The following is a 24,869-nucleotide window of genomic DNA, read 5'->3' as shown; positions in this document are numbered from 1 at the left end:
GGAGAGTTGAGGGTTTCGGCTTCGAGTTGTGGAGGCTGGGCAGCAACGCCTCTAAGAGACAAACGGGAGCGTTGCGTATTGTTTGGTGACAGATGCTCCAGAAACAGTAATCACAAACTAGCTTCAGTAATCGATCAGCTGTAGTCATCGCTTCTCGTGTAAGGTTTAGGCTTTGGTGCCCGCTGCCGCCGCTCCGCATAGCAAGACCGCCAGGTCAGACGCATCGCGTCTATCTGCAGTTTGGCATGCGTAAACCCTAAACCTTAAACGTTGAATTCTAAACGTTTGTGACTTTGTGCTGTCTCTTAAGGCGTTTCGCGTACTGCTGCTCTTACCATTTTGCTGCGGTAGCTGGAGGAACTCGCGCCTGCAACGGAGCCCAACAGGGGCCCTTCCCCCATCTTTTGACTTTTTCGCGATCCAAGTACCACGGTAGAGCTTACTTCCAGCGTAATTCGGCATAGGTCCTCCTGCGTGTTAGCGGAAGTCTCACTCACTCCCACGAGCGTCCCTGTACAGGTGGTACGTTAGGGGCTGTCTGTAGCACCCCGGAGGTTTTGCTGCCGCGCATCTCGCCTCCACATTCTGCTTCCCTGCTCAGCGTGGGGGAACAAGAGGGGTCCCTGGGGGCCTGTTAGCAACCTCACAACGCCTCCTGACATAGCCCTTCCTTGGGGCTGCTCAGAGTGTGGAGCCCGTGCTGTGCTGCATTGAGGGGCCCCAACACATCAAGGGGCCCCCTGTGTAGCTGCTCTCTTACAGCTGTCAAAGCTGTCACTTCCCCTATGGAGACCGTGTTTCTCGACCCCTCCGACCAGGTGGGGGCAGCTCGGGATGGGGGTGGCGTTTTACCGGCAGATCGCAGTGCCAGCAGCAACAGAAGTTGGACTCACAATGGTGTCCCATCTTTGCAGCAGCAGCAGCCACAGCAACAACAACGACTACAGCAACAGCGTGCATTTGTGGCAGTCAACGGAGTCGGAAGTGAGGCATGCAATGCAGCTTCAAGGGGCCCTAAAGGGGGCCAGCTTGCGGGAGCCCACGCGAGCCCTTCGAAGGCTAGGGGATACTCGATGTACATAAATTGTACTACGTGGGCGAGTGACAGCCACGGTCTATTCGACTACGAGTCACGAAATGTCGCAAAGAAGACCTACAGAATCAACTGCATGCGTGAGCTCCTTTCTGCATTTAAGTGTCTAAAATCACTGTTGTCGGGGATACAGAGCCTGCACTGGTGCATTGATTCTTTAAAATGACCGCCCTGTGGCAAATGAGGGTCTACGCATCATGCCAAAGTTACTTGTTGATGCAGTTCTGGTCACTCTGGCTGCCCCGCATTGTCTTTTTCTGCGTATGCACCATATGCTGTTGGCGCAGCGGCTTTGCATACTGCTACTAGCTCTTTGTGGTGTTGACTGTAGGGGCGTAGTTGTATCCGACAGGCTGTTCAGCGCCGCGTCATTGTGCATGGATTCTTGTGCCGCCCGCTGTGAAATTCCTTTAAGCAAAAAAGCAGCTGCAGTTCGGGTTTTGCGTGACTTGCTCTGCATGCTATTTTGTGGGTCTGTACAGCTGTTTTGATGCGTGCGTGAGCGGCTTCCTGCCCATTTCGTTCATTGGGTTTTCGTCTATTGTTCCCGTCTTCCATCGCCTTTCCTCCAGTTTTTTTTTTCTTGTCCTTCTCATTGTCTCGAGCTTCGTTTCTGCGTGCTTTTGGCTTTGCTCTGGTGTGTTCATTTCTTTGCATCCATTTGTCTGCCCCTGTATTTCCATCTTATTTTGTGTCTGCTTGTCTAAGGGTCGATGTGACTGCCCTTTGCCTCCTTAATGCCTACAACTATGTCAGTCTTTCGAACGATCCATTTGCAGTTGTCTGCCTTTCCCCGCACCGCTTTTGCCAATATGCCTCCTCGTATCTTCACGTCTTGCCCTCTTCACTGCTTTCTCTTTATTTCCGTCCATATCCGGTTGTCTCTTTTCCCCGGTTCACTCGTTTCGACGAGCCGCCCGAAGAATGCATGTGCCCGCGGATCAGCTATTTTTTTTCTTTGTTGTTTCTTCCTGCACCAGCTTTGCCTTCTTTTATCTCATTTGATGTGGTGCCCCTTTGGTTCTGCTTTCGCACGCTTGCGTTCAGTGCCTCTGTGACCCTTCGTCTGCCTCTTGCTGTCGCTTTGCATTTTCACTTGACTGTTCACATGTTTGACTGCTTTAGTAATCAACTTCTAAATCGCATGATTTATTTCTGCATGTGCTTATCCTTGGCATCTCACTGTCGACCCATCCCTCAGCCCTTGTGCCTTCCTTAGTGTGTCCTGTATCCTGTTTGCTTGCTTGCCGTTGTTACTTGGTAGATGACTCTTACTGCTGCGTCCGAATAGCGGGTGAGGTCTCGGTGTCACCCGAGGAAGAGGCCCTGGAGCTGTTGGAAAAGACTCGCTGTGGAGATGCTGTGGAGGCCAAGGCTCTTCTAAGGATAACTTGGATAGACGGCGCGTACTGCGTGCTGCCACCCTTACCGCCGTCTACTGCCCTTGCTGGTGCTGCCGCTGCTCCAGCTGCTGCTGCTGCTGCAGCCAATCCGGTTTGTGGCACAACGGCTGCAAGGACGCCGGAGCAGCCATCAGCTGCAGCCGCACCCGAAGAGACACAAGAACAGCAGCAGCAGCAGCAGCAACAAAGGCGGCCAGCTCTTGGGGAAGCACCGGGGGAGCCGGCCGCAGATGAGCCAGCAAGACACGTAGCATCTCGCGTCCCCACTACAACAGATCGGTTGCAGAGGGAGCAGCGTACTAGGGAGGCGTCGTCAGCAATCAGCAATACAGATGAGCAGGCGGCAGCAGCGGCAGCTGCACAAGCAGCAGCCGCCGCTGCAGCAATGCAAGCGGCAGCTACAATAGCAGCAGCGGAAGCAGTGCAGGCAACTGTGGCAGGAGGAGTGGCTGACGGAGCAGCAGAAGCTGACGCCCATGGCGCTGCAGGCACGGGCGCAGAAGCAGGCAGCCGAGGGTCTGAGACTCCAGAAGCAGCTGCGGCAGCTGCTGCAGCAGCTGCTGCAGTGATTGCCGCCCCAGCAGCAGCTGCTGCAGCCACTCCTGCCGACGCATCAGCAATAGCGCTACCTGGGAGAACAGGGCTAGCAGCAGTTCGCGGATCCAATTCGCGAACAGGGGCGCAGGCAAATCGTGCGGAGGTCAGAAGTAGCAATAGTAGGAGCAGCAGCAACAGTAGAACGACTTTTGAGCATCAGTAGACCCGGTTGCTTCTTTATTTACCTATTACTGCCGCTGCGGCTATTGCTACTGCTCTCAGGCGGACAAGGTATGGCTGGTGGTTCGGAGTCTGCGGGACTGCGGCGGCGTTCGTTTAGTAGAGGGTGATATCCTGAAGCTAGGAAGGTTCCGCCTAAAGGTCAAGGAGGCCGTGCTTAATCAGCAGCAAGCGCTTCAAGCCACAGCCAGGTATTCCACAGCTAGATGCTGAGGGGGCTAGGCACCAGTTTTCGGCGACGTTCTGGAGATTAGATTCCAGAGCTGACTCGTCCCAGATTAGTACTGGATCTCTTGCTGCTGTTGTCCTGCCTTTGTCGCTGCTGCTGCTGCAGGCAGCGCCCTCACTTGGGAGATGTTGACGACTGTGAAACAGTAGCGCCAGAGCCAGAGAGTGCAGCAGCAGCAATTGCAGCAGCAGTGGGAGACAATGGCTTCGACTCCGGTGAAGAGGTGGTTCCTGATGCAGTCGCGGATGGTGAAGACGCTGCCGCAGCTGCCGCTGCTGCAGTGGAAGGTGCAGCAGCAGCAGCAGCCGCTGCTGCTGTCTCTGCTAACTGTCCTGTTTCCTCCGCGGCGGAGCAGCCCGTGTTCAGCACGTTGCCGAGCAGAGAGGCCTTTGGGCCTTCGCCCGTGGCGACGCATGCTGCAGCAGCTGCAGCAGCAGCAGCTGCTGCTGCAGCTGCTGCTGCAGCACTCCCTCCAGGGTCTCCACTAAGGGCTGTGGCAGCTGCAGCGGCAGCAGCGGGCAGCCGAGCTGCACTGGCAGGCCCGCTTTCCCGTTGCGTATCTGAAGGTTGTCTTCTCACTCCAAAGGGCTCAGGTGTTGGAGGGGAACTTTTCTACGAAACAGGAGAAGTGGGAAGCCATTCAGCGGATGGTATGTGCATCTAAACGGGCGTACGCGCATATCTTCCATGTGGACTTTGACCATCCACTGTAGTCGCCTCGGTTGGGAAGCTACAAAGCGGTCGCAGAACTTCAAGCGTCATAAGGTGCCTCAGCGTTTACGGGTCGAGAATGGCACGACTGCAGCAAAAGCTGCCGCTGCTGTTGCTGTTGCAGCTACTGCGTACATGTTGCCTTTGTCTTATTCAGGAGCTTCGGCGATGGGTCTTCGCCCCCTCAGTGCCGATGCGAGAGCCAGCAGAAGGTGGGTGTGGGTTTTACTAGCAGCAAGGGCGCAGGAACAGAATTACGTACCACTGTAAATTGGAGGGGAGATCAGATCATCTGCCGCACTTTATGGTGGACTGAGCTGTTGCTGTTTTGCGTCTTGCCGCTGCTGCAGTGGCTGTTGCTGCTGCTGCTGTTGCTGCCTCCTGAAAGTGGCGTTGTTTGCATCTGCCTTCCTCTTGTTGCTTCAGCAGTCTCTTCTCTCGTCCCGCCTGTCGCATTTGCCTCTGCGAAGCATCAGAGGATGATGATCCAGATACGAACCCACTAGTAGCTCCCTGCCGCTGCAAAGGTAGACTCTTGGCTTTCTTTAGGTCCCAAGACTCTCTCACCCTGACCCGTTGGCGTTTCTAAACCCCGCCTGCGTGAATGTGTGATAACGTTGAACTTCACTTGCGTATTGTAGCCTGACTTCCGCGTTTGAACATTTTACCAACTGGAGTTGTATCAAGCCTTTGCTGCTTGTTGGGATGTCCTCTTCTTCCCCAGCCGTAGACCATTCATTCGAGCCACATTGGTCGGATTACAAACTTGTCCTTGCGTCTGTTGCTGCTCTGTGTTCCTTGTGCTGCTCAGGCAGCATGCAGTTCGTGCATTTGCAATGTCTCCGCACGTGGATGGAAGGCCGACTTAATATTCGCAATGTAAGCTCTAGGTTCTTACCCTCTCAGGTGTCCTCGCGGCAGTAAAAACATGCAATATTTACAATCAAGGAAGTAGGGTTTTCTTGCGGCTTCAGGATGGCTCGACTGTCGGATATTTCCTCCGCTCTTTGGACTGTGAGTTCCCACCTAGTTTCGGGAATGATGCAGTTAGCTGCTTGAGAGCCAGCTAGAAAGCTAGTGAGCTAGCTAGGCTGCAGAGCTATCGAATGGGCAGTTTTCCTGCAACCGCCGAAAGTGCTGTCTTCATATATTGGTGTCCCTGCAGGTGAACTGTGCAAAGCACCTTATCCGTCTCTGGTGGAGGCCAACAGGAAGGTGATAGAGCTTTTTGCAATTCCTAGACCTCAGTATCCTTACTTTATTCTGGGTGAGCTTTACGTCCACGGCAATTTTGCCAGGTGGCCAAGCCGAGCTAGCTGGCGTCAGGGGGCTTGCTAGTGGGATCGCGTGGTGTTTGCACCATCACTTGTCGGTTTCATTGTGAGTGTTCTGCCTTTTTCTTGACTTTCAGCTAATGCCGTGTTTTTCATTTTTTTTGCCTTCGAAATTCTTCACTGCAGCACCGCGCTTTTACATACGCATCCTTTGCCTGCTCGAGACCATTGACAAGACATACCTAGATGTAGACGGTTTTATGGGGCGGCAGAAGTTTACTATCTGTCTGTTGCTTCCGTCTTTGCAGAGCCACGCAGCACTCATCCCACCGCAGCGGGAGGCACGGCGCCGCCCAGGGGCCTCCATGTTGTCTCTCTTTCCAGCAGGAGAGTTGCACGACTGGGAAGAGGTCACGACTCGGATATCCGACTTAGTGACATATCTGTCTCCAGATTTCATGCTGTCATCAGGCACCAACAGGTGTGCGAGCACGGGTCGAGTCAGGCTGTAGGGTTAGGACACAAGGCGTGGAAGGCGTGTAGCCAGGCTCTTTACTATTTGCGCTTCATGTTCGAGTTCTCACACACCCCAAATAGGGCTTTAGGGTCAGGACCAAGTGCTTCGCTTTGAAAGCGTCGCGTTTTTTCTGAAATATTTCTGGTTTGCGGGCTAGGGCAGCGGGGAGTTTATTTAGGTCCAAGGGCTGTGCCGCGTAGTGGCTTGCAATTTGCGGTTCAGGGAGGGTTTTTTTTAGAAGATCAGAGGAGTAAATTCGGCACCCTTGTGGAACTTAAGAGGCCCCTAAAACTTGAGAGGTGGATCAGCGGGGTATCATTTCAGGTGAGCAAGCACTTCATGGTGCCTGTTCTTTATATGCTTCTTGATTTTGCTCTAAATGAGCGTGCGTGTGCCTGCGTGTCATACGGAGTACGTCAAGTGGTTACGCCGAGCGTTTTGGCGTTTTATCGCTTTGCTGTTTCATTTGTTTTCTGTTTTCCGTTTTCGCAGTGTGTATCTTCTGTGTGTATCCCTGTCCACTAACTCCCAGTCTCCAGTCTCTGTTCATTTTTCAAATCTTCTTCTTGACTTCTGTCTGCCTGTTCTGTGCTTGCGATTTGCCAGGTTCCTTCATGCTGTATATGCCTGTGGTTCAAATCGATGCGCTGCTTCGTGTCGAGTTACCTGTTACCCATCTTACGTTCTTCGCAACTCTATTCTTGCCTGTTGAACTGCTGCTTGCGCCGTACCCTGTGCTGCTTCTATTGCCCGTGCCTCTGCTGCTGCTGCTCTGCCACTGCTGATGCTTCGCTCCTCTTCATGTCTGGATGCTGATGATAGCGCCTGCTGTTGCTCCACCTCTTGTGTTTTGGCTGCTGCTTGCATTATCAGGTCGGCCGTACAGTCATTTCCATCTCCATCCGGCGGCACTGGAACTTCATACCTTCGTGCCTTCGTTCACAGAGAAGCATTGAGTCAGGTACAGTTCCAACCACAAACCGGAGATGCAGCAATTACTTGCCAGTTATTGCGCCAGGGGCGACACCAGGAGCCCCAACCCAAGCTGCAGTAGTTACAGCAACGATGCATTGTCAATCCCATTGGCCTTCGTGTTCCTTTTCTGTCTTGCCAGATGTCAGGTTTATTGATTCTGCGGGGCCTCAAAGCGTCCCTGCAGCGCTTGCAGGCTTCAATTGGCATTCTCTTCTGGGAGGGGGAGCGGCGGGGGGGCCCTCGGGGACCTCTCGGCTTTCAGCCCTCATGCATCGGCAGACCGCAGCGAGCCCAAGGCATCAGCAGGCACCAGCAGCTGTACCTGCTGCGGACGCTGCTGGTGTTGGTGCCGTTGCTGGCGCTGGTGGTCCTGTTGCCGCTTCTGCCGCAGCTGCTGCTGCGGACACAGGTCTGGCCTCACAGCAGCCACAGCCGGAGCAACCAAGCCAAGAAGAGGCTCCAGCACATCAAGGGGAGGCGCCCCCCCCAGGGGACTCTGCAGCCGACCAGGACGACAGTAGGCGCATGGCGGACACACAGCAGCAGCGGCAGCTGCTCCGGCAGCAGATACAGGAATTGCAGCAACGGGGAGTAGTTCATGAGTGCTCCTCAGCAACCCCACAAAATGCCTCCACTGTTCCCACAGGCAGTGCAACTCAACAGTGAGGCAGGAAGCCCCTTGCCAAAGATTGCCATCTTGCTGTGGAAAGGTGACTGTGGGTTCTCAGAGGGAGCCCCCAGAGGGGCTTCTTGCACCTCAATATTGCGCACAGCTGCAGGCATTTGCGGACCTCTGCTCCCCAGCTAGCTGACATTTTGTCTGCCAGTTGGTTCCCAAGAGTGGCTAGTGCGCCTTGAAATACTGGGGCTGCAGACGGAGTGGACTTTATTTGGGCCTAGAAGTGTCTTCGGGAATCCTTTGTGAGAAAGGCATAATGGACAGTGCGGCTCTCAAGAAGACAGCGTAGTTGCACACTCAGCCTGGGGGCTAGCTTATTGGCGAAAGGGCTCCTGAAGGCGGGTCAAGTACATTTTGTAAAACACGTATCATGTATATTTATATACGTAAGCGATCGAGGCTCCGTTTACTCTTGAGCTGGAGGCTTCCGGGGGCACCTTTGCTAGTGGGGCAGTACCTCTTCCAGTGCCATTCTAAGCAGCGGCAAGAAGCTGCGCAACAAAGTCCTTTATGATCTTTGGTAGGAGCTACTTCACCTTGGATTTGCCCCCCTGTGTGTCTTCCAGAGGCGGTGCCTCAGGGGACCCCTTAAAAGTTCCTTAGAAAGTTGTGTGGTGATGAGTGCATGCAGCAGCACCAGCAACACAAAAATATACACTGGGGCGAAACTGCCCCAAAAGTGTCCGCTTACAAGCGAACGCGTGCAAACGCATTTGCAAATCCGCGCAGCGGCTCCACGGTATTCGCATGCAAACAAACACATGCATGCAGGCCTACCTTCGCGTGCACGCACTTGCATGCAGCTGCATGCTCGCCGCAACTGTAGTTTCCTGGCTTTTGTAATCAACCCTCAATTCGCTACTCCCTCGTACACATCCACAAGGGATATGCTTTGCGTCACTAGCAAGCAGCAGTTACTAGTTCTTGAGCTGTCTAAGGTCACCACTTGAAAGTCAGGGCAGGGGACTGCGGGTTCTGCTGCAGCAGGTGCTCTGCAGCTGCGTATGCGCGGGAGGGCTCCTCAAGAGGAGAGCCATAGCTGTGTCTGCTGCTCTACGGAGTAGAGTGGGAGTACTGGGTCCCTTCGGGGCCCCAGATGTGTATCTCCACATTCCACATAGTAGCAGCTGCACTCGCTGCAGCTGTCGCTGCTGCTGCTGCTGCTGCTTCGCCGTGAACTCTCTAATGTACAGCGCCGCAGCCTGCAGCAAAATGGCTGATAGTGTAAACTGCGGAGGAGATCCTTCACCTTGCTGCCGGCCCGAGTGATGCTTCTGTTGCTGCAATGGGCAGGAAAAGGGATAACTGCTCAGATTTACGGCGGGCGGGGCTGCGCGTAAGGCCCGCTTAATACATAGCAGCAAATTGCCTCGCTGCGGCTTTGCACCGATCGCGTCTTCGAGCTGCTCCAGGATCTGCTGCTGCAGTAGCAGTAGCAGCAGGGGCTGAATGCAAAACTCTTCAAAAAGCGCTGTTGCTGCGTCTACTCGTTGGGGTCGGCTGCCGCTGGGCGCTCTTCGGCTACTGCTGCTGCAGTTGCTGCTCCTGCTGCTATCCTCGTTTAGAAAGGAGCAACAGAGCAGACTGCACCAAACCAGCAGCAGCATACAAGGAGGGGACAAAGTGTTTTCATTTTGCTGCTCTTTTAGTTTCTGCTCCAGAAGTAGCTGTTCCAAGGAGCTCTCACTGTGCTGCTGCTGCTGCAGCTCGGTATACAACTGAGTCTCCATCAGGTAGAGGCCCCGCATCAGATCCACAGCGCGGGATGCATCGCCCTGATTGCAACAAGCCGCAGCAAGTGACAGATACGGATGGTTTGCTGCCTTCTGCAGCAGCCGAAAAACTGCCTCCGTTTCTCCCCCTGCGCTAAACGCCAAGCTCCCGGCTTCTGCGGCCGGTGCTGCTGCTGATGCTGCTGCATCAGTTGCTGTTGCTGTTGCTGCTGCTGCTGCATCGATAGGGGACGGAAGAGATGCCATCTGCAGCAAAGCGACTGTGACAGACAGACATTGGCTCCCCCGTGTTTGGTGCAGTGCCTCCTGGTGCAGTTCCTTCCGCGGGGCCTCCACTTCTTGCCGACGTCGCTGATGAAGGCCAGCAGCTGCAAGGCAGACTGAGGGTGAAATTCCAGCTTTGGTGCGCGTTGCTGCCACTGTTTGCTGCTGCTGCTGCTGCCTTAGAAAAGTTCCTAGCTGGGGTCGTGCGCGCCTCAGAAGTCGCGCCGTCGCCGCTGCTGCTGCGCTTTCGGCAGCAGCAGCGGCACCAGCAGACAGTGGCGTGCAGCAGCAGCAGCCGCGGCTGCAGAGCTGCCGATGGATTCGAGGGTCACCCAAGTGCCCTTCCAGGGGGCCGTCAAAGAGGCTCATATCCTCCTCTGCCGCTGAGTCCTCAGCTGCGGCAGCCTGCTGTTGCCCTGTACCGTTTTCCGTTTCTTCTGTCAAGCTGCTGCTGTTGCTGCTCACGCAGCTGCTGCTGGTGGCCCTGACAGCTCCTTGGAGACTCTCGGGAGGTCCTGGTGCAAGCAGCAGCGCAGAGGCTTTTGCAGCTGCATCAGTTGCTTCAGGAGCATCGGCAACTGCTGCAGATGACGTTGCTACTGCTGCTGCTGCCTTTGCTGTTGCTGCTCCTGCAGCTGGTGCCACTGAGTCTTTCGGGACTTGCTGCACTGACGGCTCTGGCGAATCAGCTTGTGGACGGAATCCTGGTGCCTCTGTCTCTAATGCTGCTGCTGCTGCTGCCAGATCTGGTGCATCCTGGCCACAGCTTTGAACTTGCTCAGGATTGAAGACAGGACACTCGTTGTGCCCGGGCACTACAAGCAGGGAAGAACAGCTGCTTGCTGCTGCTGCTGACGCTGCTGCTGCTGACGCTACTACTGCTGCTGCTGCTTGTGCATCAAGTGTAGCTGTGGTTTGTGTGGCTGACGGGGACTGCACAGACGAATGGCCCTGGCTGTACTTCCCTGCCCCCCAGGGGCTGTGGCGGAAAGCCCCCCTTTCAGTGAGTCCACACGCTGTATCAGAAGCCCTACGAGCCCCAGCTGCTGTTCTTGATGTTGCTGCAGTTGTTGCAGTTTCTGTTCCTGCAGCGGCAGATTGATTTTCAGGTGTGCAGCTGGCTAGGAGCACGACAGGTGCAGCAGCAGAAGCAGGCACAACTGATGCAGGGCCTCCTTGAGGGCTATGCGGCCTCGTATCTCCCCCCTCAGGTGATGTTTCAGCAGCAGCTGAAGCTGTTGCTGCTACGAATGCTGCTGCTGCATTCGGAGAAGCAGCAGGCTCTGTTGCAAGCTGCTTTGGTTCTGTTGCTGTAGATGTGGCTGCTGCTGACCGATCTTCATCAACGTCCATGTGCTGAGAAGGCTGCTCGGGCCCTTGCTGCAACAGCTTCATTTGCTGTTGCAGAGATGTAAAACTGAGCCCGCTACTATCCCTGTTGCCGCCCTCCGTTGCAGCAGCAGTAGGGTCTTTTGCAACACCTGCTGCAGCTGCCGTTTGCTCTACCGCTGCAGAAGCAAGCTCTGCTGTAGTGGCAGTGGTCGCTACCGAAATGGCTTTTGGCCGGTCCGCAGGCGCAGCTTCTAGCGCAGCAGTTGCTGCTGCTGTTGCTGTTGCTGCTATCGCTGCTGCTGCTGTCACTGCTGCTGCTGTCGCTGCCAAAGGCGCGGATAAGCCCTTTGTTGCCCCTGCACTGCCTGATGCAGCTTCGGGCGTGTCCTTATCTTCGTGCTCTGCTGCTGCAGCAGCGGTCCTCTTTCTCTGGATAGCAGCAGCAGAGTCGGCTGCTGCGGCATCCGCAGTAAGTGAGCTATACAGATCTCCAGCGAGGCGCTTTCGCTGGGGGAGAGGGCAGTCCGCAGCGACGGGCCCCCGCTTGAGGGCTTTGCGTTCTGCTGTTGCTGCTGCTGCGGCTCTTCGTGCTGCTATGGCTGTTGACGCTGCTGAAGCTGCGTCCGCACGTCTCGTTACAGTGGCTGCGGGAAAACGGTGGCTGCAGGGTGTCGCGACACCAGCAGCCGCTGCTCTTCTTACCGCTGCGGCTTCTGCGCTTTTTGCTGCTGCTGAAGTTGCTGCTGCTGTTGCTGGTGACGCTCTCACTGCTACAGGCCCCATTTCTGCTGCTGCTGAAGACGCTGCCGTCCTTGTTGCTACTGACGCAGCTGCTGCTTCTGCTAGAGGCCTCGGTTGGAGCTGCTGCTGCAGCAACGGGAGGCTCGAGACAGATCGACTTCGCCTACCTGGAACCCTCCAAAAGGCCCTCTGGGGCCCTCGTCGCACTCCCGCCGCCGTCACTACTGCGGCGGACTGCTGTGGCCGCTGAAGCATTGCAGCAGCAGGCAAGTTGGGGGTGGAGACCGACCTCCTGGCTCGAGCTGCAGTTGCTGCTCTTGCTGCTCGTGCAGCAGCAGCAGCAGCAGATGCTGCTGCTGCTGCTACTGCTGCTGCTGATATTTTTGTTGGACGGCGCAGTAGGCTTCTGGTAGTACTTCGTGGCACGAAAGCTGCGTGGCGCTGCTCCTCTTGGTGGTGCACTGATTGCCGCTGACGCTGTTGTAGCTGTTGCGTCTGTGGCTGCTGCTGCTGCTGTACCTCTTCCTGCCGCAGCAACCGCTCCTGTTGCTCTCGCGTCCTCTGTTGCTGTGATTGCTGCTTGAGTGGACTGTGGTGGGACAATTCTGCTGCAGGCGCAGCCGCTTCAAGTGCTGCAGCTGTTGCTGTTGGTGCTATTGTTTCTCCCTGTGCTGCTGCTGCTGCCGGCTCAGGTACTGTCAGCGCTGCTGATGCAGGCTCCAGCTCTGCCAATGGCTCTTCCGCTGCTGCTTCTGCAGCTTCCGCCTCCACAGCTGCTATTGCTGTAACTTCTACTGTAACTGCTGCTTCTTCAGCTTCCGCTCCTGTAGCTGCTATTGCTGTAGCTGCTGCGGCAGCTGCTGCTCCTGCAGGTTCCGCTTTTGAAGCTGCTGCTGCTGTAGCTGCTGCTGGTATAGCTGCTGGTGTAGCTGCTGCTGGTGTAGCTCCTGCTGCTGTAGCTGCTGCTGCTGTACCTGCTGCTGCTGTACCTGCTGCTGCTGTAGTTGCTGCTGTAGCTGCTGCTGTTGTAGCTGCTGTTGCGGCTGTCATTTCTGCCTCTGTAACTGCAACTGAAGTGGGTGCTGCTGCAGCTGCCACTCCTGCAGCTTCTGCTCCTGTAGCTGTCACTGCTGTGGCTGCTGCCGGAGCTGCTGCTTCTCCCGGAGCTTCTGCTCCGGTAGCCGCTGCTGCTGGAGATTCCGCTGCAGCTGCTACTTCTGCAGCTTCTGCTCCTGTAGCCGCTACTGGTGTACATCCTGCTGCAGCTGCAGCCTCCCCAACTGGTACGGCTGCAGCAGTAGCTCCAGCTGCACTACGTTTCGTTTCCGAGGTAGCAGCTGCTGTTTTCCCGAAAGCAGCACTCGATGTAGAAACTTGTAATTTCTGCAGATCTGTAGCTGCAGCCCTATCAGCTACTACAGAGCCTGCAACCGCGTGTTGCGGTAGAGGGTCTGCTGTTGCAGCTGCGGCAGCAGCAGCTGCTGCTGCTGTTGCTGCTGCGGTCGCTCGCTGCAGAGTTGCTGCCTCTACCGCCGCTTCTGGTGTGTCCGCGGGGGACATCCACAGGGAAGCCGCGGCAGGCTCAGCAGCAGCAGGACCTGCAGCACCTGCTACAGCAGCAGGAGAGGCGGCTGCTGCGGTAGCCGGGCTCCGCAGCAGGTTGACCAGACGCCCCCGCAGCAGCAGCGGCGTCCCCTCTTCTGACCGACGAGCCCCAAAAGCAGGTGTGTGCGTTATTGCTTGAGGCTCGTGAGCCCCTACAAACAGGGGCTGCTGCTCATCCAGTTCCACTTGCTGCTCCTGCTGCTGTTCGGGAACAGCAGCCGGGAAGCTGCGGCAGACGCTTCCGGGGCCCAGAGAAGAGGGAGAGCTATGTAGGGCCTCGGAGGCCTTCAGTTCTGTCTGCGGCTCTGCGGGCAAAGAATGCACCTGCCGCAGTTCTGGTGCTGCTGCTGCGGCTTCAGTCACTGCTGCTGTTGCTGCTGCTGCTGCTTCGGACACCGGTGCTTCCGGCGCTCCTTCTGCGGCTTGTGAGGGCGGCGCTGTGATGCTGCTCACGTAGCTGAAAGGAGATAGAGGACTGAGACACTCAGATGGAGAAGAAGCCAAAAATTCTACAGTGCGCCGCCCAGCGAACAGAGGGCTACTCGTGGGCGGCGCGTGAGTCTCTAGGGTGACCCCCTCTGCAGGCCTTTCAGGTGTCTCTGCTGCTGCTGGTGCTGCTGATACTGCTGCTCTTGTTGCTGCTGATGTTGTTGCGGGCGCTAGCGATGTAGCTGGTGCTGCTGGCGACGGGACTGAAGCAACGGTTGGTGCCCTCGCCCTGCTACTGCCGCTGCCACTGCGGAGGCGGGGAGGCCCTGCCTCAGCAATGGTCCTAAAGAAGGCCCGGGCTGCGGACCGGGAGAAAGCTGAACCCCTGTGCCCCCTGTAAGACGCTGAGCGTGCGCTTCTGCTGTAGCCGAAGGGGCCTCTTTGGGGGGCCCTGGCTGGTGGTGTGCATGAGAAGGAACCGGCATACACAGCGCCTCGAGGGCCCCCTGGAAGAGCCGTGTAGTGAGCCGCAGAAGAGGGAGGGGTCTCTGCTGCAGCTGCTCCCTTTGCTCTTTCATCTGCAACAGGGGAGGGCGCTGCTGGGACCCCTTCGCGCGGTGGTGAGGGCATGATGCCGGGCCCCTCCAGTTTCTGTTGAGGGACCCGCGGCTTTTCAAAATTCAACTAATGAAACATCTACGCTCATACAATACACTCGCAGCAACCGCAGCAGCGGCAGCAGCAGCGGCGCCAGGTGGGGTTGTTGTTTGCACGGTGGGCACAAGCCCCTTCTGCCAGCAAAGGGCCCCCCGGGCCCCATTATTTAGAACAAGATGTTGAATTCAAGGTTTTTTGTCTAAATTTCCTGATTTCCCCAGACGCGTACTGCGGATCCGTCGGCAGTTGCTCTCAATATAACTGTTGCTCCACTGACGAAGGCAAAAAGTGCCCGAGGCCCGTTCTGTCAGTCGGACTTCAGTCGACCAGAGCTCTACATGGACAACGTATTGAAAAATAATAAATTAGTCAACTAAGATTTTATTCGGAAGCTTTTGTTGTTTTACTTTCTCCTTTATTGGCAGGGTATCTTCAGACGAGGGTCTCAGCGAGCTTGCATCGCTGTCGCCTGTCGCCAGTGGGCCCCCCAAGGAGTGTCTGTCTATTTGCGTAAAGCTCGCCAGAGAAACGGTGTAGCCCTGCTTCAAAACATTTTTCATTGTTTTGCCTGGCCTTTGCTTGTCTCAAGATCTTTCCCTTTCCCCCAACAGGCTAGGAGCCCCGCCGACAGCGCCTGCTTACGCCGCCTACACAGCGTGGAGGCCCTCCCCGAGGGCCTGTCCCTTTTCCTAGGACTCCCCGGCTGCTTGTCTCTCTCCTGAGCCTATAAAATGGCGTCCCAGTCTGCTGTCGAAGCTGGGGTCTCCAGAGAGGCCCCTGACTTGTGTCCGGAGAAGTCAGTATGACCCCCTGCAGGACCTGCCTAGGCTTCCCCTTCAGCTTGCAAAGGACTGGCCCTCAACGGAATTCTGGGGGCCCCTCTGACTTGCCTAGGCCCCTAAGATTGCTGTGGCTGAAACACCTCTTTGCTTTGTCTGCAGTTTGACTCCAGCTGAAATCGTTGACAAGATAATGGAATTGCAAGAAGAGCTCTCGGGTTCGGCCTTTGGTGCCTCTTTTTCTGCTGCGGCCCTATATGCTGCTTCTTTTGCTGCCGATGTTGCTGTTGTTGCTGCCGTTTTTGAGGAGGCTTCCACTCTCGGTGCTGCTGTTTCTGCTTTCCCTGGCCGTGCTTTGAGTGCTGCCTCCCGCTGCTTCTAGTTTTGCTGCTGCTGGCACTAGAGGCCTCCGATGCTGGCGTTGTTGCTTATCCTATTCCAAAATTAGGGGCAGGAAAGGCCGAAAGAGCCGAACAGGGCCCCAGTTAACTGCGTAGAATTCATCAGCCTGCTGCTGCGGCTGCTGCTATTTGTCGCCACTACTGCTGCTTCAGATTTGTCCTACCAAGTGGAAGCTGTTCGCCTCTCCAACTCTACTTTGAAGCAGGAGAACGAGGGGCTGCAGCAAAAGATCAACATCCTCAAGCAGCAGTTGGGTTCTGCGCCACAGCAGAAGCAGCAGGACCTCCAGCAACAGGAGGAACTCCAGCAGCGGCAGGACCCCCAGCAACAGCAGCAGCAGGATCTACAGCAGCAGCGACAGCAGCAGCGCGACCTCCCGCAGCAGCACCAGCAGGATCTCCAGCAAGAGCAACAACAGCAACAGGATCTCCACAAGCAGCAACAGCAGCAAGCGGCATCCGCCAGCGCGAAAGAAAAGCCCGCATGTGCTGCTGCCCCAGTAGAGGCCGCACAGGCAGAGTCTAATGCCGAAGCCTCTTCCCCTGCACTGGAAGAAAAGAAACATCTCTCTCCGGCGAAAGCAGCAGGAGAGGAGCCCAGTGCCGGGGCATCTGCTTAGTGCGGCTTCCTGCGGTCGCCTTAAGATTTATTGGGAAGTTGTAGAGCTGCAGCGTAAACTACGTTTTAGGGTTACCTAAGGGCCTCCCCTGCACAGTGTAGAAGGGCTAAAGAGCCTATCGCACGAGCAAGATACTGAGGCCAACTAGAGGGGCCCCAGGGGCTGCTCGGGGCCCTTCGGGGCTGCAGTTGCCAGAAAGAACTTTTCCATTTCTTTTTTTCCCGCGCACTGGAACATGCGGCGATTGAAACGAAACAATGAAGTTGTGTACACTGCAGGGACCCCTTTAATGTCTGATTTACTGTAGGGGACCCCCACAAGCCCCGACTCGGGGGATGTCTCTAGCTGGGGCTGGGGAGCTCGGGCGCACATGACAAACTTCAATAGCGCATACGAGCCCCTTAACAGATTGCTAGGGGCCCCCAGAGGAAATCAGAGGGGGCCCTTTGAATACTTCCGCGCAAGCCGCTAGATGGCGTCCAGCGCCTCCACGCTGGCGTAGGTGATACGGGTAGGCTCTAGGGCCCCCCTGAATCACGGCGCCCTGAGAGGGGCCCTTTAGGGCTTTCCTTTTCCTTGGTTGCCCGCTCGGCGAGTCCAAGAAGTGCAACAGGAGACACTGCTATAGGGCCTCTCCAAAGTCGCCGCAGGGCGCGCCCAGGTACGCCCTGCAGCAAATCACGCGACCCGGGCGCCCGCTTTAGTTTGACCCAAACAACATGCCTCCGTCTATAGGAATGACTTTGCCCGTTATGTATCCCGCCTGATCCGAGGCAAGGAAAGCTGCCAAGTCCGCAACCTGAAGAACACAGAGGCACGGGGGGCGACACACTTTGGGGAATACTTAACTATGCAAGAAGGCACTTTCTATATATGCTTATGAGTGTATGTTTATGCATATGTATAGCCAGCCAGTGCCCCGCTAGCAGCGTAAACCCACAAAAGAACGAATAGAAACGAACACAAGAGTCGGCACTAGACCAGAAGGGCAAAGATAGGAAGAACAACGGCGGCAAGGACTCGCAAGAAAAAATGGAGAAACAAGAAAAGGGAAGCTATCGAAGGCAAGCAGTTGCGCGGGACAAAAACTGCACAGAAAAAAAGGCGCAGAGAAAACGTTGGCAAAAACAAAGGCAAAAGATGCTCTGAGATGACGAAGTGCGCACTTCCTGCTGGGTCCCGAAGCGGCCCGCGGGAATGCTTGCCAGGGCGCCGGCCTGAAGGGCACAGGAAAAAAAATTAGTAGCAGAGAGTGAAGAGTCCGCGAGAGATAGTACAAATTAGACGAAGACGGAGCAAAACGCAAGGCAACAAAAAGGCAGCACTCCCTAGTTCACATTACCAGGGCCGAATCCGCTTCTTTCTACGCAAACGGAAAAGGCTGCACAATGCGTTTCATTGCTTGCTTTTCCTGCTAATATCTGCCCTCGCCATTAAACAACTCCTCGCAAAAGACCTAATTGCCTAAAACGTGACTTAGAGCCCACAGCGCCCGTCCTGAACCCCACGTAAGCCCCTGAGCCCATAGGATAAAGGGCAGGAGAGCGAAATTCCTCACCTTGGCGGCCTCCGTCATTTTGTCGGTCATCAAGGACTTGATGAAGCCAGGGGCAATGGCATTGACCGTCACATTCCGGTTTGCGTATTCTTTCGCAAGCGACTTGGTGAGGCCAATCAGCCCCGCCTTAGACGCCGCGTAGTTCGCCTGCCCCGGGTTACCGCCCACGCCCACCACCGAGGACATGTTGATTATGCGGCCGAACCTGCGGCATCGAGCAGGGGCGGGAAAGCGGGTTGAGGTGAGGGAAATGAAAAAAAAAATAAAAGGCACTGGAGTAACGCGAAGGCAGAAAAGAAACAAACGCACGCACCATGATGACTGCTACTCCAACAGGTACAAAAATTTTTAACCGGTCAAGTACTTACACGGGAAATCAATTTAGTACAGTATCATTAGATATGTGGAGTGCTTCAAGTTGTATTTTCTTATTTATTCTACGGCAGGCAGATAAATAAACAGGGCAGATAGCCAAGAGGACAAACAAAGAAGGCTTTCTAAACTTGTGACGAGATGGCGCAAAGCCCCGTTGTAGCGGTCAGGCAGCACCTGTTTTTCGTCATTTGTTTGATGAGCGGGAGCGAAAAGTAAAAGGCGGAGTTCAAGTTGGTGTTGATGACATCTGTCCATTCGTTATCCTTCATTCGAATGAACAAGTTGTCCCGGGTAATGCCCGCATTGTTCACCAAAATGTCTATTTTCTTGTGCTTCTCCAGCAAAGACGCACACAGGTCCGACACCGAACGGCTGTCCGCCACGTCCACCCCGTAGCCTTCGCTGGCAGCGCCCAGCGCCCGCACTTCCGCAGCAGCAGCATCGCATGCAGCCTGAGCCAGTGGCCGCAAACTTGGGACATTGCATGCCTCACTCTTGGGGCTGGCCCAGCCGCTGTGCGCCCGGGGGCCACCCAATTAAACACCGAAGTCGACACTTCTACGACCAAGTTCTACGCCTACGGCTCAGTGAACTGTTCAACTCAAAGCTCAACTGCCAGCCCTCCGCAACATATCCTAATTGTATCTGGCAGCTTTAAACACTCGCGCCCGTCGAATTCGCACCTAAGCTGTTAGCTCTGCTTTGATACCCCTAAGCCCCTGGGATATCAGGCCCTGCTTCGATACCCCCAACCCCCCAGCCCCAAAGCGCCGTGTCTGCAGCCTGACTTGGTCCCTGGCGACGCAAATAATCGTCTCTACTCCTCCTTTCGCGAAGGTTTTCGCTATGGCGAGGCCAATGCCTCTGCTGGCTCCGGTGATGAGGGCCACGCGCCCCTCTCCCTCCCCGCCGCCGTTGGGGCCCCCGCCATAGGTTAGGGGGTAGGCGAAGCAGCGGGTGCCCTCGCTGCGTGCTGCTGCTGAGGCCGCGTCAGCTGCTGCTGCTGCAGACGGGGTGGCGGGAGTCAGCTGCGGGGTTGTGCGTAGTGACGGCGGAAGAGTCACTTCCGGCTGAGACGAACACACGCAGGCAAAAGCACGCTAAGGTTTAAGGTTTGGGGCCTCCTGCGGGGCGAAAGGGCTCCAGGGTACAGGGGTACGGCCCACTGACCGAGCTGCTGGGCAAGGGGCGAGAAAGGAACCCCAGGGTCTGCCGGGGCAGATGCCGGGACCCCTCAGCTCTGTCTCCCGAGAAAAGGGTCAAACAAAGCCCCCCAAGAGCCAGTGACAGCATCCGCATCTTGGCGAGGGTCCAGCTATGCGATCTGGGGAAGCGAATTACAGGTTTCGGGCCTGCAAATGAGTGCCCAGCGTCGAGGACTGACTGCTCAGGGTTGATGACACCCAGGAGAGACAGGCACGGCGCCAGCCAGCCTCCACAGAAGCCTGAAAGAAGCAGTGCTTGTTATAAAGCCCTAAAACACGGCCACACCTTGGCTTTAAGGCTCAAGGGGTTAATGGTTTATTCTCACTGTCTGCAGCGGCAGACTGTCCCGGGCTGCTATGTCGCATGTCGGCGTCAAGGAGAGGGGGGCGTAGCGCGTAGGCACAGAAGTTGTTCGCTGATGCTTGCTCTTGTCTTTTTGTTTTTTCTAGTAAATACAGCTCAAATTAATAGAATTATTTAACAGGTGCATTGAAGAGTGCCAATTAGCAGAAGGTTGATCAATACAGATGCCATAGCAACAGCTACTGCAGACCAGCTGTCTTGCATCCAGTGATGCGCTCCTTGGAATTACTGCTAAGATTTGCTACCTTTTCACCAATGAACTACTCAAAATTCCTATTGAATAAATTCATTATGACGCACGCAAACACAGAAAGTTTCATTTCGGGCTCATTTCACCGGCACTCGACCCCACCACGAGCCGCCAATCCCGGAAGACAAAGTCTGCACAAAACTATGTATATTGAAACTGGCTATCCACAGGAATGCAAATCTGGCTACTTGCCTCTGAATGCAGCTGCCTGAGGTTACTTGCACCTTTTTGTAGCCACCAACAGCATCTAGGGCCTCAGATGCGGCCTCAACACCGTTGCCTACTCCTACTTTTGGGGACGCAGCAAACGCTCTTTCTTGCTAATCACTTCCAACTACAGGATTCATGCGCTGCAGCGCCGTCCTCCACGCCTGCACAACTTGTTCCAAACTACAAACGGCAACGTCACCTTACTCAGATATAATGTCCCCTCCTCACAAGGCCTAGTGACTCCAGCAAGCGGAAAGCCGCTTAAGGGGCCTCCGAGGGCACTTCTGTCCCCTATTATCTAGCCTATCACCTCAACTAGCGTGTTAGGCACTGCATCTTGTTCGCACTTTTCATCTGTTCACTTCCACCTATTTATTCATGGCTGTGATCTTGCACTCCATATACACTTCAGTGAGAGTCTCAACCCCCAGTTCCGCACAGTAGCGAGACCACAACAGGCCTGGGGGCCCACAGATCCATACTCTGTACCTTAGCAACCCTAAATTGTTTCAGCTCTCAAAGACAGCTACAATTGTGAGAAGTGCCCCAGCGGTGGCTTGAACACCGCCAAGGCCGCGCATGCGCTGGAGTCAACAGCAGCATCGAGGTCAAGACAGGAATGCGGCAGCTTGAAACGCAAATAGATGTAACAAGCCCTAGATCTGAGCTCTGCCTAAGGTGAGAAAAATGGTTCTTCAGGCCGCAGTGCAGATCCTCACCGCTTCCTCTGCTGCTGCCTCCGAAGACACTTCATCTTCTGCCCCTCTATGATTTGGGGGCCCCACAACGACGACCAGATCTCCCTGCCCCTTTATAAATCCTTCTGCCCTGGCTCCTCTCTTAGCAGCATCCACCCAACCCTCGTCCATGTCCCCGTCTGACTGCCGTAGCCCCTCTTTGACTTTAGAAATCTCTTCTGGACCCTGTGGGCGAGGCCCCAAGAAGATAGGATGGACTCCCCAGTAGAGCTGAAGCCTCCTGGCTGCCTTTAGGTCTTCCGTAGCCGCCACAATAGGAGCCTTTGGCCTCAAGGAGGAGAGATACGGCGCCCCTCGACTGTCTTTGGTGTTGAGCAAAATAGCCTTTGCAGCAGACACACGCGCCATCATCTCTGCGCCCACAGCGAGGGCCTCAGTGGTCACTTCGGGCTCAGGCCCCCCTTCGCCTCCTTCAGATGATGCCTCCAGGGGCCCAGCGGGGCCCTCTTGCCTCCCCTCCTCCTGTTTCGAAGGAGTCCCCCATGAGTGGGTGCCTGCTTCTGCTGCTGCAGCGGCAAACACCGTTGCTGCCTGTGGGGACTTGAGAGTGTTGAGGGCCCAGTAGTTCGCGTCTGCCTCAGTCTGCTGGATGATGCTGTGCTGCATGCGAGCTATATGGGGTCCCCTGCTGCTGGCTGCGGTTTCGCCTGAGAGCATAACTGCAGCGGCGCCGCTCATCACAGCCGCAGCAACATCTGCTGCCTCTGCTCTTGAGGGCAGGGGATTTGTCATCATTGTCTCCAGCATCTGCGTGGCCACCACCACGGGCTTCCCCGCCTGTCTCCCCGCTGCTGTTATGTCCCTTTGAGCCTTGGGCACAAACTCAGAGTTCAGCTCCAAGCCCAAATCCCCCCGCGCCACCATCAGGCCGTCTGCTGCTGCTGCTATGGCTCCCAGCTGCTGCAGTGCCCCAGCCCTTTCGATCTTTGCCATTATCAGCGGGGGCACGCAGGGAGGCCCCACGCAGCCCACAGTACCTAGTGAGGATGGGGCAGTTGCCCTGCCGGGGGCCTCTGGAATGGGCCCTGCGAAGGCCCGCGGGATATCCGCTTCGGGGGCCCCTTGGGGGCCCCCCTCAAGGGCGTTGGCTTGCGCTGTGATCACCCTTCGGAGTTTGTGGATATCTGCTGCGGACTGCACAAAGGAAAGGGCTATCCAGTCAACGCCCCACTCCGTGACCATTGCTGCTATTTGTTCGTCTCTCTTAGTCAAAGCAGAAACAGGTACATATGTGTCCGGCAAAGAGACCCCCTTTTTGCTCGATATGGGGCCCCCTGTCTCCACCACACAGAGGACCCACGCATTGTCCTGCGAGGGACCCGAGCTGCTGTCACCAGCCCCCTCTTCCTCCTCTTCTCCCTGCTGCTGCACGTGCTGCTGCTGCTGCATGTGTTGCAGCCGCTGCTGAAGGAAAGGCGAGAGCTCAACTACCCTTAGCCGTACCTTGCCGTCGTCTATTAGTACTCTGTGTCCGACCCTAAGGGCTCCCAGTACCCACTTCTGCTGCAGTGGGCCCCTCTGGGGGCCCCCTGGCATCACACTTGCGTCTAGTATGAACTTCTGGCCCTTGACTAGCGTTACCTCATCCGGGTCAAAGACGGAGAGGCGCAGCTTGGGACCTGGAAGGTCCGCGAGGACGCCTATGGGCGTTTGGTACTTGTGCTCTATTTCCCGAATGTACTTGTACTGCTGGTACTTCTCGCTAAACAAGCCATGGGAGAAGTTCAGGCGAAATACATCCACACCAGACAAAAATAAGTCTTCTATCTGCAGGCCAATGGCAAGCACGCACCCCCAACCTAACCTGAATCGAAATCTCAAACCCCAAACCCTCAGCACGGTGTTCTGGGGCAGCTCTGCGGCCTCTGCCAGCAGCTGCACAGCGCCATGCGATGCAGCGGTAGAGGGCTCGTGGCTCAGCTTATTGGGGTCTGGGGTTTCCTCACCTGGTGCTTCTCCCATGAGGCGGGCCCTATGGTGGCTATTTGCTTAGTTCGAGTGAACACGCGGCGCAGCGGGACCTCTTTTTCTGCTGCTACTGCTGCTGCTGCTGCTGGGGCAGTGCGCACTGCAGCACCTGTGTCAGCCTGGGCTACAGCTGCAAGAGTGCCTAGCTCCCGGGACCTCAGGGAGGCTAGGATGGGGCCCCTCAAGGGGGCCCCCCGTAGGCCTCGTGAGCACCGTATCCCCCGGGCTGCAAGCAAGAGAGCTTGCGCTCCCTCTTTTGCGGCCATGTTGGCAACAAATGGATTTGCTGCTGCTGCTGCAGTCGCTGCTGCTGCTTGCAGCTCCCGCTGCTGCAGGTGGCCCGAAGGGCAGGAAGATGCCCGAAGAAATGCCGGCGAGAAGTCCTGAGGGGCCTTCGATAAGGCCAAGGACAAATTTAAAAATAAATCACAGAAAAATACAACACAAGCGAGCAACTGTAACACATAATGAGCCATCTCGCACGCATTGGGCCTCCTGCTGCTGCTGCTGCGGATGCGGCTGTCTCCGTCCCTTCGCCTTTCTTGTTCCTAAAGTGCGGCGCAAGATCAAACGAAAAACGAGAAGAAGTATACGAAATACATCTTTGAAAGCGGCGGCAGCTGCCGCTGCGGCTGCTACTTTGACTGTTGCCCTCATCGATCTGTCGATTGTGGGGGGCTTAGGCGGGTATGGGGGTGACCCTCTTTCATTTGAAACTCAAGAATAAATTTCAAGAGCAAGCTTTATTTTCAAGCTATATTGGCCCTGGAAATAGTGCAAAGGAATGAGCCTTGACCGGGGAAGCTGCTAAATGCTTGGGGCAACATTAAGCAGTGTCATGTGGGCGCTCTTGTCTTCTGACACTTATTAACATCTAGTTCAACGAACACATGATAGCGTCTTTACAATTCACTGATAGTCTACACACATGGAGTGGTTTACGAGTAACTCATTAAATATGTGAATAACACTATGTAACCGTTCCAGCGAATACAGAACTAGATCTTGGACATTTATTTAGGATCCGCGCACATGAAATTGTTCGCAACTAGCTGATTGCTCGCAACTAGCTGATTGAATGTCAAGAGGACACTTGTGCGGCTGTGTCTTCCATTTACTTGACAGATTCAATGCTGCTTCTCAGAGTGGTCCACAAGGGCGCCGTGGGTACTCTAGACCATTTTCGTCTATTCCACCGTTTATCTAGGGGAACAAATACATAGTAGACATGCATTCATCATCCCCCATTTGTTTTGGCTGGTATTTACAAAATATGTCCAAATGCCTATCCATGTATGCCTCCCCAGTCTAGTTCTGGGCCGCAAAACTATACGGAGGCATTCAAGTGCATGTAACTTCAGGACACTGCAGCTGCCGTTGGGGCCCCTCGCTGGCATGAGGCCCTGCTTGGAGCATGACTGAGGGCCTTAAAAGGGGAACAGAGAGGATCTTCGCGCAGTGGAATGCCTCAAGAGCCTCCGCCAGAAGGGTACTTTGCCAGGCGGGGCTCCTGGTAGCGTCAATAGACTTGAATGAAGGCCTCCTAGCTAGTGGAATAGGCAGGATCTCATCTATTTGCGCGTGAGGGGTCAAAGTCAGCGGCGGTGAAACCCTCTCTTCCCCAGTTTTAGGCTGGATGTGGACTTCCAGGCAAATCGCCTAAGCAAAAAAGCACACTTCGGCTGACTCTTCTGCCGCTCCTCTACTGTTGAATCCGCCAAGACTGTTGCTGTTTTTGCCTTTAAAATTGCCACTGCTGCTTCTTTTCTGCATATTCAGACGCCGGGCTCTTATGTTGCAGCATTCGTGGCTTTCGAAGCTACAGCAGAGACAGCAACAGAGCCGGCAGTGGCAGGTGCCACTGTCGAGTGTCAAGTGTCGAAGTGTTGAGAACTTACGCTGCCCTGTAGTAGGCGTCTCTGGCACTTTGTCCCGCAATGGAATCGCCAGACGTTTCCTGGG

The 24,869-nt window shown here is 55.6% G+C and overlaps 5 protein-coding genes across 5 annotated transcripts; 2 read left to right on the top strand and 3 right to left on the bottom strand.

Moving 5' to 3' along the window:
* Positions 1-785: 785 nt before the first annotated feature.
* ENH_00079060 (forkhead-aasociated domain-containing protein, putative) lies at positions 786-7,645 on the top strand (the record flags this gene model as incomplete). The annotated part of the gene is made up of 13 exons (XM_013577738.1): positions 786-984; positions 2,358-3,196; positions 3,316-3,464; positions 3,608-4,152; positions 4,338-4,425; positions 4,640-4,740; positions 5,025-5,092; positions 5,188-5,227; positions 5,379-5,480; positions 5,674-5,987; positions 6,227-6,328; positions 6,878-6,965; positions 7,173-7,645. The coding sequence occupies 13 exons, from the start codon at positions 786-788 to the stop codon at positions 7,643-7,645; spliced, it is 3,108 nt and encodes a 1,035-aa protein (XP_013433192.1).
* Positions 7,646-8,611: 966 nt separating this feature from the next.
* ENH_00079050 (hypothetical protein, conserved) lies at positions 8,612-14,458 on the bottom strand (the record flags this gene model as incomplete). The annotated part of the gene is given in 2 exon segments (XM_013577737.1): positions 8,612-14,446; positions 14,450-14,458. Coding segments are annotated over 2 exon segments (5,844 nt in total).
* Positions 14,459-15,150: 692 nt separating this feature from the next.
* ENH_00079040 (hypothetical protein, conserved) lies at positions 15,151-16,219 on the top strand (the record flags this gene model as incomplete). The annotated part of the gene is made up of 3 exons (XM_013577736.1): positions 15,151-15,215; positions 15,361-15,416; positions 15,753-16,219. The coding sequence occupies 3 exons, from the start codon at positions 15,151-15,153 to the stop codon at positions 16,217-16,219; spliced, it is 588 nt and encodes a 195-aa protein (XP_013433190.1).
* A 700-nt stretch (positions 16,220-16,919) lies between these two features.
* ENH_00079030 (oxoacyl-ACP reductase, putative) lies at positions 16,920-19,451 on the bottom strand (the record flags this gene model as incomplete). The annotated part of the gene is made up of 6 exons (XM_013577735.1): positions 16,920-17,018; positions 17,386-17,436; positions 17,778-17,982; positions 18,327-18,604; positions 18,941-19,222; positions 19,323-19,451. 6 exons carry the CDS (start codon positions 19,449-19,451, stop codon positions 16,920-16,922), a joined length of 1,044 nt encoding a protein of 347 aa, XP_013433189.1.
* A 1,425-nt stretch (positions 19,452-20,876) lies between these two features.
* On the bottom strand, positions 20,877-24,680 carry ENH_00079020 (pyruvate kinase, putative; the record flags this gene model as incomplete). Its single annotated transcript, XM_013577734.1, is given in 4 exon segments — positions 20,877-22,706; positions 22,886-23,455; positions 24,252-24,566; positions 24,570-24,680. Coding segments are annotated over 4 exon segments (2,826 nt in total).
* Between the last annotated feature and the right edge of the window lie 189 nt (positions 24,681-24,869).

The sequence above is a fragment of the Eimeria necatrix genome, genomic scaffold (assembly GCF_000499385.1).
Source record: "Eimeria necatrix Houghton genomic scaffold, Enh_scaff83, whole genome shotgun sequence".
In the NCBI taxonomy this organism is placed as follows: Eukaryota; Apicomplexa; class Conoidasida; order Eucoccidiorida; family Eimeriidae; genus Eimeria; species Eimeria necatrix.
The sequence above is the reverse complement of the archived record's forward strand: the minus strand, read 5'-3'. Positions and strand labels throughout refer to the sequence as shown.